Here is a 14,378-nt window from a genome sequence, read left to right as displayed (position 1 = left end):
CAAAAATGGTGGCCTTTGGGCGATGATGAACTGGCAAAGACATACCATCAAACTCTGAAGAAAGAGGTGTCGATAATCTTGTACTAGCCTCTGAGCCAGCCACTCCATGTTCTTGTTGACTTTCGTTTTCTGTTCGTCTGAGAATCACAAAGAACGATTTTTTTTATGATGGTTTTTGCTTGATTTGTTTGGATTGGGGAGTGAAAAGAAGGCAATAAATTAGAGTCTCTGATGCGCTTGTTCCTATAGCGTCGTCAGCGCTGTACGTTGCCAAGAACGAGGGCGGGTTGAGATTCTGGCATTTGCCATTCGTATCGTATGGCTTATGCATTCAGATGCTCCACATCTTATGCCATCTCAAAGTCTGTTTTTTTTTTTCTAATTTATCTGACAAAATCATTCTTTTCCTGCGAACCTGTGCTTGATTTAAGATTGAAGTAGTTTTATTTCACAAAGACAAAAGATCGTTCACTTTCTTTGCAGGTCTTGTGAAAATTCTGGTGAAGCAATTAGTAGCGGACATCAAGTGCAAGAATTTACAAGCACAAACATGTTCATGCAAGGTGTAAGCCCATTATTTAGTCTTAAGGGCAGTGTGTTTGATGTGGAATTGGCTATTTATTGATTTCACTACAATTGTTGATATTGTTAATTCTTGGATCGGAGAAGCAGTGTACTTTTTTATCAAGGCCTTTTCAAACAGTTTTGTTATAACCTCTGCAAGGACCTAACGAATCTAAATTGTAAGGGTATTCATAACCTTTTGTTAACTATCAGTATGAAGCTGCATTATTTAATCTTTTAAATTCTTATCTTTCCAGCTCAAAATTAAATTTAAGATTTAGTTTTGAAATAGTCATAGAGATGAAAATTAGTTCTGAAATAGTCATAGACTAAGATGAAAAAGAGCTTTGGTGAATTTTAGAAGAAAAAAAACCTTTGAGTTTCAGAATTTTTTAAATAATTTTAAAAAATTTTCATAGGATGCCTTTACTATTGTGCCTCCCTTTGGGTGGAGTGGCCCAATGGTGGGAGTGATCAATAAGGCAGTAGTGTGGTCAAGGGTTGGGCGGAGGATGGTGGTCGATAGAGGGTAAAATGTTCTTATTTGAGAAAAAGAGTGTTTTTTTTTGAAAAATTTTCAAACTTAGGGTGTAATTTGAGAAATTATCAGATTTTGAGGGTTTTTTTTTCAAATTTCATCAAAGAGCTTTGAAGGAAAATATTAAAATGTATTATTCTAAGCGCAAGACTATAATTTGATACTCACAAATGCTCAATTAGGTGTCAGGAATATTCACATATTTTCATTTGGTGTATTCATATAAAGATTATTTGTTATAATAAGTGGATTAAATAGCATTTTTAAAGGTTACAACTCCCATTGGTTATCAATGATTTATTCAAGAACCAATACATATTCTTTTATTTCATTGTTTATTATAGTGAGTCCAAGACTATAATATGATACTGAAACATGCTCTATCAGGAGACAGCAATACCATTGGGATAGGGGGTCCATATCCAGAAATTTTCATTTGGTTTATTCATATAAAGATCTTTTTTGTCATAATAAATGTGTTAACTAGCAAATTTAAAGATTACACCTTCCATAGGTTATCATTGATCTATTCAGGAACCAAATTATATTCTTTTATTTCATTGGATACAGGTTCAGTGTTTGGATGTATAGGAACTTGAAAAATGTAAAGGCTTGAATAAAGGAGTATACTTTCTGGCAGTACTCCAGCAGCAAAGAACAAGAATATGCAGGTGAAAGAGATTCCACAACAGCTAAAGCAATAAAGCAACATCACAATGATGAAAGAGGAAGAGCAGAGAATGCCTCTAAGAACATCTTTGGTCAGTAGCTTTGATGAAGGATAAAGGAACTCAACAATATCTCAACAGCATCTCAAGTACGTCGCATTGTACTACATTTAAGGCTGTAGAGGTGTTTCCCAAAAGGCATCAAGCAGCAACACTGTCTTGTATGAGGGCAACACTTGAAAGGAGTCAAAAAGTACCTTAACCTGTATGCTTCATATTTCATCAAACTGCAAATCTAGCTTGCAAAAACCTTAAAATTATATCAAAAATGAGATCTCATTTTTATAAAAAATCTATGTGTGAATCAATTTGAAAGTTTTAAACTGTAGTTGAAAATTTCAACTTTATGTCTTCAGGTGATGACAGAAAAAAGTGGTCATGACAGAGGATGATGACAAATTCCTGATTTTTAGTGCAGATCTATTATTCCCCATTTTGATATCACTGATAAAAGGTCAATATCTCCTATTTTATATCTGAGCCATAAACCTACTCAAAACTCATCAATGATTAAATAGGGCATCTAAGTATTCAATAATATCATGAGAATCCTATTTAATAATAGGGTTCATATAAATGAAGACTAATTTTTGGTGTAGGAATAATTATACCTCTAATGGCAGCTAATTTATTCTCCAAGTGAGAAATGAATTCTAGGATTACAAGTACAAAAATAATATTTAGTTTGAACCAATTTTATTTTTGTTCGTATGAATCAATCCACAATTTAAATTACAAGTCAATTATGAAGATTGCCTCTTGGAAAGAACACACAGATTCAATCAAAATTCGCTTAGCTTAAATGATTAGATTAAACCCTGTCGATTACAAGGCACACAAAAAGAAAGCCACATTGCCGCTGGCTTCCAACTTGAAGAACCGAGTGGTGCTATCGACCCAAACCACGCCGAACCCAAAGACCAATTCGTTCGTGTCGCCACCTCTCACGAAGTCAAAGCAAAAGAAGAGAGACTAAAATAAGAGAAGCGTGTCTCAGATTCAAAGCAATGGATAAGCATGCAATTGTTGGCGAATTTGTTTTTATTTTAGTTATTGACTCACCACCTCCTTACCCCCTTTCCTGGATTTTTGTGTTGGTACAAAAACAACTTGTTGTCACGCCACATTAAAATTGCTTCCCATAAAGTATATCATTTTGCAGATTTGAAACCATCATCTTTACCATTATAAATAGCATAGATCTTAATGTTCTTTTTCTTCTCTCTCTCATACCTGGGTAAGGAACCCTAAAATACAGCTCTCCCCGGAGTAAGGACTCCCCTTTGTTCTCTATCTCCCTCTAGCTGTTGCCATTGTCGTTTTTATGGATTTATTCTTGTTTTCTCATAATCACGTCTCGCTCTATGCTCATTTATTCTGTGACAAATACTTTTTCCTTATTTGTATTCTCGTTCTTGCCGTCCGTTTTTGTATTTAAGTGTTCTCATCTGGTAAAACTTTGGAGATGCAAGGCTTTTAGGGTTTTTGTTTTCCTTTTTCTTGTGTTCATGTAATAGCATCTCATTGTTTTTGGAGTTATGTTTTTTTGTTTCAAGATTCTTTCTTTTTGTTAGATTTGTCCGCATCCCTCGAGTTGGTGTAGCGTGTCTAAGCTTTTGCTCCTTTGGTATTGTAGGTTCCTTGCTTTGGCCAGAAGAAAGCACCCGGACTGATCGGATTTAGGGTTTGTTTCAAGATGCGGCCTTTTTCCGTTAGATTTGTCCTGTTTTCCCTTGATTTAGCGTGATATCTCTAAGATTTTGTTCTTTTGATGTTGTGGGTTCCCTAGTTTTGGCCAGATGGAAGCAATGCAGTAGATGGGTTGATCGGGTTCGTTTGAAAGATTACTTTTTGAGGCCCCTTTCTCTTGTAGTCTTGTCTGTTCAACATATATCTGCCTTTATGGATGGTGATGGGGGAATGGGGATGCGGAATTGGGCCTACTATGAGCAGACCCTAAAGGGAAACTTGGGGTTGCAGCTTATGTCCCCGGTAGCAGCCGAGCGTGAATCCACAAAACCGCTGCTTTCAAACGGGGGCTTCCTCCGCCATGACTGTGATGTAGCTGAGCCTTCGGTTCCGATGGGTTTTATGCGCAATGGTTGGATTAACTATAGAGATAACAAGATGGTACACATGCTGCCCTTGAACCATGGATACTCGGTCCTTCCTGATGCTCATGGAGTCCATGCGCCCTCAATGATGCAGCAAATGGTGCCTCCACCGAAGGATGAAAAAGTACCAGCGATGGAAAATGAGACAGTGACTGCAAAGGAGGCACCTTTGAAGAAGAGGTCCCAGGCGCAAGCTCGCCCCTGTAAGCCGTCGAAGCCTAAGAAGCCAAAGAAGGTTCCTACACCAAAAGATGAAACTAATGGTCGTTCTGGTGGTCGAGGGAGGGCCATTAAGAAGAACACTGATATTGTCATAAATGGGTTTGACCTGGACATTTCGAGGATACCGACACCAGTGTGCTCTTGCACGGGCACTCTACGGCAATGCTATCGTTGGGGAGTTGGAGGGTGGCAATCCGCCTGCTGTACTACTAGCATTTCAATGTACCCACTCCCAATGAGCACAAAGAGGCGAGGAGCTCGGATTTGTGGACGGAAGATGAGTCAAGGTGCATTTAAGAAGGTATTAGAGAAGCTTGCTGGAGAAGGATATAATTTGTCAAATCCAATTGATTTAAGGCCTTACTGGGCCAAACATGGCACCAATAAGTTTGTGACAATCAGGTAAAGCTGTACAATTTCGTTAATTATGTAGGAACTTGGGCTCTGCATTTTGTCTGCTCTTACATGTATATAAACATGTTGTCTTCTGCAGAGGCCCTTTAGATAGTCTGTAGACTGTTACTTCTTACTTAGCCTAGTTTACATCCTTTTGGAGATTCAGATGTTCAGTTAGGCAGAAGTCTTGGTGTTTTCCCTTTTTCTCATTCACATGTGGTTCTAATGAGAAATTTACTGTCTAACTAGATGTCTTTTTGAACCGTTGCTAAAAAGCCTTGGTTAATTTTATTGAGTCCTGATATGTTTCAAACCTTTTTGCTGAATATTCTTTAATGGTTTGTTGGTCAGCATTTATGGATGAAACCTTTGAACCCCTGTCATATTATTAAAATATAACAGATAAATTTGTTTACTTCACATTTTGACAGGGATCCGTGAACTGTAACTGTTCTTTGTTTTATGTCTTTAGTTTGTTTTTAATTTATAACTATGACTAATTTTCTTGTGGAAACTTTCAGGGGTCTCTTACTTTGGCATGCTATAAATGTGCATGATCTTATCAGTTCTGTAGTTGCTCGAGTAGCTTAAGTGTGTATAAATTGATTGCATTTTGGTGCAAATCATCTAGCTTTTTAACTCAGATCAAAAAACTGTTTGAAGCTTTACCTTCTTGGCTCTGACTTTGAATATTGTTTGAACTGTGAAGCTTCCTCGGTTAATCATGCTGCACAATGTATCAGTTAGCTTCATTCACTCTCAGGCAAAGAGATAAAGAGAAAGCAACTAGAAATACAAAAACTATTAAAGAACTGTATATTCTAGTATACTTTGGATAATTGCATTTTTAGCCTATAAAAGGACTTATAAGCCACTTCTGCTATGAAGAACTGTCTTCTTTCTTGCTGTTCCCACAATAAGTTAACTTTGTTGAAATCAATCTCATCCAGGGCTACTTCTCTTCCTCGAAGTAGAGCAACACATAATAGAGATTATACCTAGAAAAAGACCAATGGCAATAATGATTTTAGATCATTTCTTGGTTGAGGCATGCATATACAAGCAAGTATTAACCCTTTGAGATGTGATGATCAAGTAAAAGATGACACGTGAAATTTTAAGAATCTTGACAAGCACATGGATGGATTAGAGAAGCATTTTGAGCAGTGTCTGCCATACCGAATCGTACTGCCCGGTACGGACGGTACGTACCGGTCCGACAGGCCAGCGGTACGCGGACCGCCTGGTATCGGTCCGCACTGTGTGTACTACAGTGCTACAGTGCTCGGTACACCGTACCGTACCAATACCGAGCCCAGGTCGAAATACCGGTACGGTACGGTATTGCGAACCTTGGTTTTGAGGATGACTACTGCAATATCTTCTGAATATGTTTGGTGATGTGTTACTTACACATTGGTCAAGAATATCCAAGGGCCAACCGAGTTCACATAGTTCAAGTCAGGATGAGAAAAGGAAAGCAAATCAGTTACCGTAATGTAGCTTTAATAGGAACAAACCATATGATCAACCCCCAAGATGAGATAACTTTTTCTGTATTGTTCCATGCTCAATTTTCATTGAAGCCCATTAGGTCTTTTGTATCAACATGGCCACTACAAGAGCCAGCTAAACAATAGCTTATATCACTGTCCCGACAACACATTAGAGCAAATCCTAGAGGGCTGTCATAAGTCCTTGTTGAATCACTACCAAGGATGACCTGACCCTTCCTATACCTATTATGCTGATTGCCTGATTTTTTTGATATAAACTTCACTTCAAATAGCTGTCGATGGTTATATACATTTTTCTGGTAACTCAAATCCACTTAAGAGGCATGATCGAACCAGATAATCTTAGGGGTTAGAGATCTAATGACAATTCAGTTAACAAGCTTTGATGCCATCTCATTAAGAAGTGCCTGTAGTTACCATAGTTTCCATAAGGAGCAGTGACATGCCATGATAAGTTCCACAATTTCATGTTGCCATCACTATAGACTGGACAAGATCAACTTCCTAACTCTAGAAATGTTGACTTTATGAACAAGCATTTTAGATTTTAGCAGTTCTTTGATGATGTGACAATGTCTGAGGATGTGGCACTAATGGTTTTCTACCTCACATAAAGATATACTCTGTGCACGAGAGGCTCCCACCAATGCGGAGGGTCAATGTACACGACATTACCTTTAAATATTCAAAGATATTGTTTTTGTGACTCAAACTCGAATCCTGGTCTCATAATGATCCGATGAGCAACTGAGTTGAGAGATCCATTGGGAAGAGTTCCTTTAGGACCCTAATGATCCGATTCAAACCATTGAGGATGACTAAATATGTAGTGGTGCTACAGATGCTGTGGTGACAAAGATCTATGGATGACTACCAAAAATATTTCTTTGGAGCTGACTGTCACCCTGATTTTTTTCATGATAATCTGATTGAGCAAAGCAATTGTGTGAAACCAAGTTGTTTATGTTGAATCCCACTACTCTGCTTGATTCATTCAATGTCTTGGGTTGTTGAGAAGCTGCTTTCTATTTAATGCAGTTGCAGGGACTGCTTGACTTTAGGAATTAATTGAAGTTGATTGTGACTAACTGATCATGACCACACTTGTAGAATCTGATTCAAACCATTGAGGATGACTAAATATGTAGTGGTGCTTCAGATGCAGTGGTGACAAAGATCTATGGATGACTACCAAAAATATTTCCTTGGAGCTGACCACACTTGTAGAATCTGTGGCTCTAACTACTTCTCTTGTTAGCAAGGTTCAAGCTCCAATAGAAGGCCGCATCAACAGCTTCTATGAAGCCGAGGAATATTAAGATGCTTACTGCATCAAAGTCCGATGACTTGGATAACTATGGACTATGACCACCATGATGAATGACATTTGCAAGGAATCATGGTTTATGTAAGATTCAGACTAACATCTGCCTGCCACCATGCAATTAACAATGAATTTGAGGATGACTTCCTTGTTGCACTACTTGATTCTGGAACTACACCCAACTTCATAAACACCAAGCTCACTAGGCAAAGTGATCTACAATAGGAAACTATTAATCCTTTGCAGGATAGCCAGGTTATGGATGGTTGATGAACTGCATATCCAGATGTTTGAATATTCTCATATGCTTCCAAAGTGAGCTTCTAAAATGAGAATTGTTAAGTCAATCCCTACCACAATGATTACATGGGAGTTGGTGTTATTGTAGATATTAAGTGATTCAACGAAGCAGGGAATTTGATCTGCCACTTCAGCATCATGACCCAAGTTCAAGTGCAAGTGTAGAAGTTAAAGTGAAAGCAAATTGTATTGACCTATTCCAATATTAAAATTTGAGATTCCTTGACATATCTCACACATTAGATCAACTTGGATGCATGACCTTGTACACAAGGTGAATCTGAGAAGGGCAGAGTTGGTATATATTAGATCTTAAGCATCTCATCTCATATGATGCATGCATTGTACTTGTGTTTGTGATTCTATACCTTCTGTGGCCTCATGCAACTTCTCCACTCGCTCAACTGAGTTGTCAACTCTTGCTAATAGCAATGAACAGAGTTAAACTTGGAATTTGTTGATGGGTGTGAAATACTTGAATCACTGTAGTAATAATCAAGCTAACAGTGGTGGCTTGGCACAGTAGTTTAAGGAACACAGTGGCATTAGCACAGTAAAATATAAAGTATGACAGGAATAGCTAGATAGAAATTCTCAACTTGAAATATTGACCATTAATTTGTTGTTTGGGAAATTGTACCAAATAAATCAGGAATACTATACTTAAAACTTTTACAAATAAAATTGATCTGTGGAAACTCTTCTTTCAAGTGGCTTTCTCTTGGTTCCTGTCAAGCTACACCATGCTTAATTGCATTAATTCCCTCAACTGATGAGGTTTAGGCTTGGTATAGTAGTTTTCCCCTTGTTAATTTATTAGGTTCTCTTGATACTCTCCATCTTTTGCTATTCAGTAATTATTTGGAACTTTGAGTGTTTGTATGTTATTTTTCATGCATCCAGAGTACCACTTAGAATTTACTATGTTATCTGTAGTATCTAAATCTTTTCAGCCTGCATCATATCACCCGAGAACGAAGGACTCCTTAGTTTTTGAAGCTGTAACCTACTTTAAAGGTTCAATTGTTGGACTTTTTCTTAGCTCGAAGCATTGGTTTAAGGACTTTTTTTGTTTTTCTTGAACATAACTAGTTTTCATTGTATGGTGATGTTAACTTGTCAGTTACTGAGTACCCTAATTTCATGACACGAATTGGACTGAGGATTTATATACTGTTGTCGTGCCTTAAGATTTCTGAAAGATAATTCTTTGGTTCCCACTCAGTTCCCCTTTTTTTTCCATTGGTACTGTAGCAGGAAAATTATGATAACACTAGGCCATTGATCATGCATTTCATGGTATGGTTCCTTGTTTCTACACTATTACGAACATTGTGTGCTATCATATTTCATAACCAGGATCGTATCTATAACATAAGATTGCAGTATCATGGCTGTAAATTTTACATCTACCTTAAACTCACTCAAAGCTTGCACTGATAGCTTGAATAACTTGCACTTAAATTCACCTGTGTTTTCTCTTTTTCATTCCCTGCGAAACCATTAGTAGCTCATGGGAAGAGATCATTATCCCAACTTCTCATTATACATAACTGAATTTGTGGAAAGAGAAGCATCTTAATCCTTTGTCTGAAATGAGGTTTATCAAGTTTAATGAGCATGTTTAGTAACATGGTTTCATGCTTTTGCCCAACAATAATTTCTGATATTTTATCGGAAATTTTGCATCACTTGAGTCATAACCCTGCAACACAGTTCAGACATCGAAATGACATTTTGGTTGTCATTACTAGCTTTTTGCTGCTCTTGTTTTGGGAGGCATATCTAGTTGAAAGTGAAAACATAATTACGTATTATCTTAGATTTTAAGATCATAGATCTGGTTTACTATCAAACCCTATTATATGACTCTTGTATCTTCTTTTGTACCATACCTTTTATAATGAAGATGAAGACCAATGAGATTCTGAGAATGGTGAAGATCTGTGTGCTATTCAAGTGCAATCATATAGCTTGGAAGTTGATATTCTTGCTGCAAGTTCCTACTTGTCAAGTTTACTACATTTATCCTTTCTTGCTATCTAGTTTCATCGAAGGCAACATACTTGTTCTACCTTAGGACTGTCATATTCTTTCTTAATAATGTTCTTAGGCGTCCTATTACTTTGGAAGCTTGAAACAAATTGATTCACCTTGTCTTGTAAATGTACATGTCAGAAACACTTCAAATACTTCTCACTGATCTTCTCCATTGATCATGTTTCAATCTGCTCTAAATTACTTACACTACTATGGCAGCTTTCCTATTTTTCTATATTCTTGTGCATGATTTGCAATTGTCCAAGATTTTGGACTAATGCTGATGGTAATTTTACATTCTATATATCTTATTTGCATCACCTCAAACTTGCTGGTAGAATTTGGCCAAGCAACTCTGTCATGTTCATGCGAAATCTAGGGAGTTAAGTATGAGAATGGCAGAGCCAATAGTTGAGTCCGTTGTAGTAAGATCTCCACAAAGGAGCAAATGTTGTTCCAGTATGAAATAGAATCAGGGAGGTGACTTCTGCTCTGTATTTATCATGTGATCCAGATTGTTCTATACTCAAATCTCCCTTGAGTTGTACAAGAAATCCAAATTTTATTTGGATTGTGTAATTTTATATTAGAAGTTTCAGATCTCTGGCACATGTGGATTTGTAATCTCAAATCTTGTCTACTCTGCCCCTAAATTGTTGCTTGCTATAGCTTTTGCTTGAAACCTGCCTTTATAGTTTCATCAGGGTTGGCATGCCATGCTCTGGGCATGTGGCACCAAGGAGTTGTTCATTGGGAATCTACTAATTCTTGGATGCTGAGATCTTTTGTTAGCCTACTTTTAGATCTGTTTCCCTTCTTTCCCAAAGTTGCTTCTTTCATTTCAGCCATCCATGGCCTATCTGTGAGCATGATCTTTTGTCCAGAATTCTAATGTAGTATTCCTCTTATTTTGATCCATGAACTTAGGATTTACACTTATTTGCCTTGTTCCTCCTTATAAATATTTATCATCCACAGGTCCTCTCTGATAAAGAGGTTCAGATACTGCTAGTCTTACAGTTTGCTGTTAATTACTGTTTTAACAAAGGTTTGTGGTATTGAAATGTACCGCTTGGCACGGTTGATATATATCGATCCGATCTGACAAAGTATCGGTACGAGTGGTATATGTTCGGTATAATTTATTACATGTCATATTGATGATCGATATAACGGACATGTCATATTGATGATCGATATAACGGATATTGACGGACGGATATTGACGGTCGATATAATGGTATGGATTAGTAATACGAATTATGGTTTTAGTTCTAATACCATTTTAATGATTTTTAGCACCAACAAATGTCTATAGAAATGTTCTCCTATAGAACAATGAAAATGCTTATTTAATGGTATGGATATAAAAATAAATTTACTGAGTTCCATATCAAAGCCTCTCTTTTGTCATGATATATTTGTGTAATGCAATGTCTTTCCTATTTTACCTAATGTTTAATTAAATATATTTATGTAATACTACTTATTCTTCATTCCATCTGAACTTCCATGGTATGTTTGAATTTGTTCATTTGGTAAACTCTAAATCTGTTAGGAATATTCATATGTATGAGATAGACTAAGAAGAACACACATAATAATCGAAAGAGTTTCGATTATATATATTGGATTCGATCCATAATTTATCAATTAAATCTTTGTGTGCATCTTAGGCTATTATTAACTACATTCACATCGACCACATTTTGGGCTGTATCTTTGGACGATCTCATCAAGCCAATGAAACAATGGCAAGTCAACCATCGATATAACATCATAATCCCCTACTCATTTCGAGGTAAAAGCCTAATTCAAACCCAACATGTGAGACTCAAAGGTGAGATCGGAAATATGATATTTGTTTTGGAGGTGTCTTCTTGGTCTACTTCATGTGAGCTCCAAGCGACAGAGCCGAACTCGAGCGCAACAAAGTCAACGTTTAACGGGCATGATAGCTGCAACCTAAATAACTTAGCTATCCATCTACCCGATTTAAGACTCCTCGGACTTTGTTGGATGGAAACCATACGATGAGATGGAAGCTTTACGAATAGCTCAGCTTGCTCTATGTAGATCCGTCCCAGCTTTCGTCCATCTTTAGTTAATTATCTTTAATATTTCGATTTATTGACATATAAAAAATAAAATATTCAGGTCTATTTATCTTAATATTATCGATTTTATCAATAAAATTATAAAAATAAAAAATAATAATTTTTAATATTTTAATTAATTGGTGGAAACATGTCCGCTAATTTCTGGGTCTAATTATATATTATTCATATCCTATGTAGTTAATTATCTTTAATGTTTTGATCCTTATATTTTAGAAAATTACATTCGCATTCATAAAATATTTAAGTCTATTTACATTAATGTTATCGATTTTATCAATAAAAATATAAAAAAATAATAATTTTAATGTTTTAGTTGATGGTGACAAATGTCAATGTTGTTAGATAGCGGGTGGTTGTTGTCGATAAGAAGAGCAACGACGAGAGGTGAGAATCGCTTTGTATTTGTATCGACATTGATATTGTTAAGCAACGAAAGGGTCACTCGACATCAACATCAACATCGACGTAGATATAGAGTGATGTTGTTCGACATATGGATTGGTGTCGATGCAAATGTTGCTATAACCATATTGATGTAGATGCAAAATGATCATCACCTCCCACTGTCACTCTATTTATAACAGTCACTCGTGACTCCTAGCGGTATCATCATATGTCACTATCAACTCAAACGTTAAAATTATCATTTTATTTTATTTTTTTTATCTTTTCATTGATAATAAAATGTAAGGATCAAAAAATATAGCCAACTACTAAGGGTAAGCATTACGAGTGGCAATTGAAGGAGTTGTCTAAGTATAAAACAATCGGAGGGAATACTCGCCTAACACGGATCATAATCAAGTACGGAAAATGCATCCAACAATTGGGAGTCATGACTTTGTTTGCCTTTAATTTGATCTCAGTGTTTCAGCTTCAACAATTCCCGAATGACTTCATATGATTTTCAATATACTATTTTAGTATGAAATATCATATTGATATATTCGCATAGATATCAATATGAAAAAACAAATCAATCGAATTTTTGACTAATTAGAATTAGTCTCTAAATATTTTTTATTATAAAAGTATTTTTCAAACATAGGTAGGAGAGAGCGCTCCGATACTATGGTGCAACATTAAAAATTAACTCTCGATGAATTATTGACTAATTTATACGTCGGAGGAATCGTTCCGAAACTCTATTTAAATATCATAAAGAGTACAAAGTAGCATAAGTTGCTCTCTCCTCGAGATTTATTATTGATGGTGATTTCCATCTACCGTGCATGAGGATTCAAAATGGTGAGGTTGTGAAATGGATTGCGGATCAAACTTCTATACTAACAATCTCGGATAATAAATTACTATAAACCTACTTTGCGTTTTTCTCCGTCGTTCATGGATTTGTGGAAAAAGAATACTGAATTGAGTAAGAATCTTAGACGATAAGAAAAGAGTCGAGAGAATATTAGCCTCTCACGAGTCTCTTTCATTAATTTTGGTGCTCGGTCTACACGTAAAGGCGATGGTGTTCACATGAACAAGGAAAGCAAATTGAAGGATTAATGAGGCGTCTTAATTAATAGTAGTCTTAGAAGACGAGGCTATGAATCCTCAAAACACTTGTCCACCTCATCACCACTAACTTCCGAGACTTCACTTACCTTTCCCCATCACGCAATTAAGCTCTAAACCTAACACGAATGCACAAATCTCTTAAGTGGTAACACCAATCTCAGAGGCACCAATCACGTCCAAGACGCGAGGTAGATTAATCGAACGTCTATCCTTACTAATTCGATTGAATTAGATTCCCTAATTGTCATTCCGACGGATGGATAGGTTTGATTGAATTGGAATTGACTGAATCAATTGTGAGGACGTGATAGATATCAATCTGCCAACACGAAGTCCTCCTAATTGGGAACGGACTGTTAGTTGAATATGTAGAGGATATAATGGTTAGAAACATGTATATCATATGTTATATAATGATAAATGATACTAATAATTAGATTTTGGAAAGATAAAAATGTAAAAAAAAACTTTTTTGTATAGAGATTTCGATTGATAATCCTTTTTTATTATATATAATAATTTATCGACGTCGAATAACTCCACTTGCGTTCAGTCGTCGAACGACATCTATCGAGTCGAGACGATATCTAAGGGGTGTCGAACAACGTGCCGAATTATAAAAAATAAAAATAAAATAAAATTAGTAATTAATAGATGATAAATAATAAAATTATTTTATTATTATTATTATTCTTATTTTGGTTGCGAATAGAAGGAGGTTATAAATATAAAAAAGGAATAGCCAATAACGAGCTTCTTTCTCATGTTTAGAGCGCTCTCCTCTTTCACCCTCTCTTCGACTGCTCAGATGGATCGGGCGAAGCGAAGGACGAAAGCGTCCTCGTCGACCGCCGCGGCGACGGAGGACGAGCTGGCGATGACGAAGGCAGCGGCGTGGGCCTGGCACCAGCGTGGCTCCGGCAGCGACGGCCGCGGCGTTGCCGAGTTCGACCTCGGCTGGCGGGGTGGTGCTGCCTCTGCAGCTGTCGCC

General features: G+C 36.7%; 1 protein-coding gene across 1 annotated transcript; it reads left to right on the top strand.

The window, feature by feature from the left end:
• The first annotated feature begins 2,964 nt into the window (after window positions 1-2,964).
• Window positions 2,965-4,857, top strand: LOC135638153 (protein Barley B recombinant-like). The gene is made up of 3 exons (XM_065151128.1): window positions 2,965-3,099; window positions 3,467-3,514; window positions 3,620-4,857. Exon 3 carries the CDS (start codon window positions 3,733-3,735, stop codon window positions 4,570-4,572), a length of 840 nt encoding a protein of 279 aa, XP_065007200.1. The 5' UTR covers window positions 2,965-3,099; window positions 3,467-3,514; window positions 3,620-3,732; the 3' UTR covers window positions 4,573-4,857.
• The last annotated feature ends 9,521 nt before the right edge of the window (window positions 4,858-14,378 follow it).

This window comes from Musa acuminata, chromosome BXJ3-5 (genome assembly GCF_036884655.1).
Source record: "Musa acuminata AAA Group cultivar baxijiao chromosome BXJ3-5, Cavendish_Baxijiao_AAA, whole genome shotgun sequence".
NCBI classification, from domain to species: Eukaryota; Viridiplantae; Streptophyta; class Magnoliopsida; order Zingiberales; family Musaceae; genus Musa; species Musa acuminata.
This window is presented reverse-complemented; position numbering and strand designations above follow the sequence as displayed.

Coding starts and splice junctions, on each gene's coding strand:
- LOC135638153 (XM_065151128.1), top strand. CDS start 3,733: ATGGATGGTGATGGGGGAATGGGGATGCGGAATTGGGCCTACTATGAG.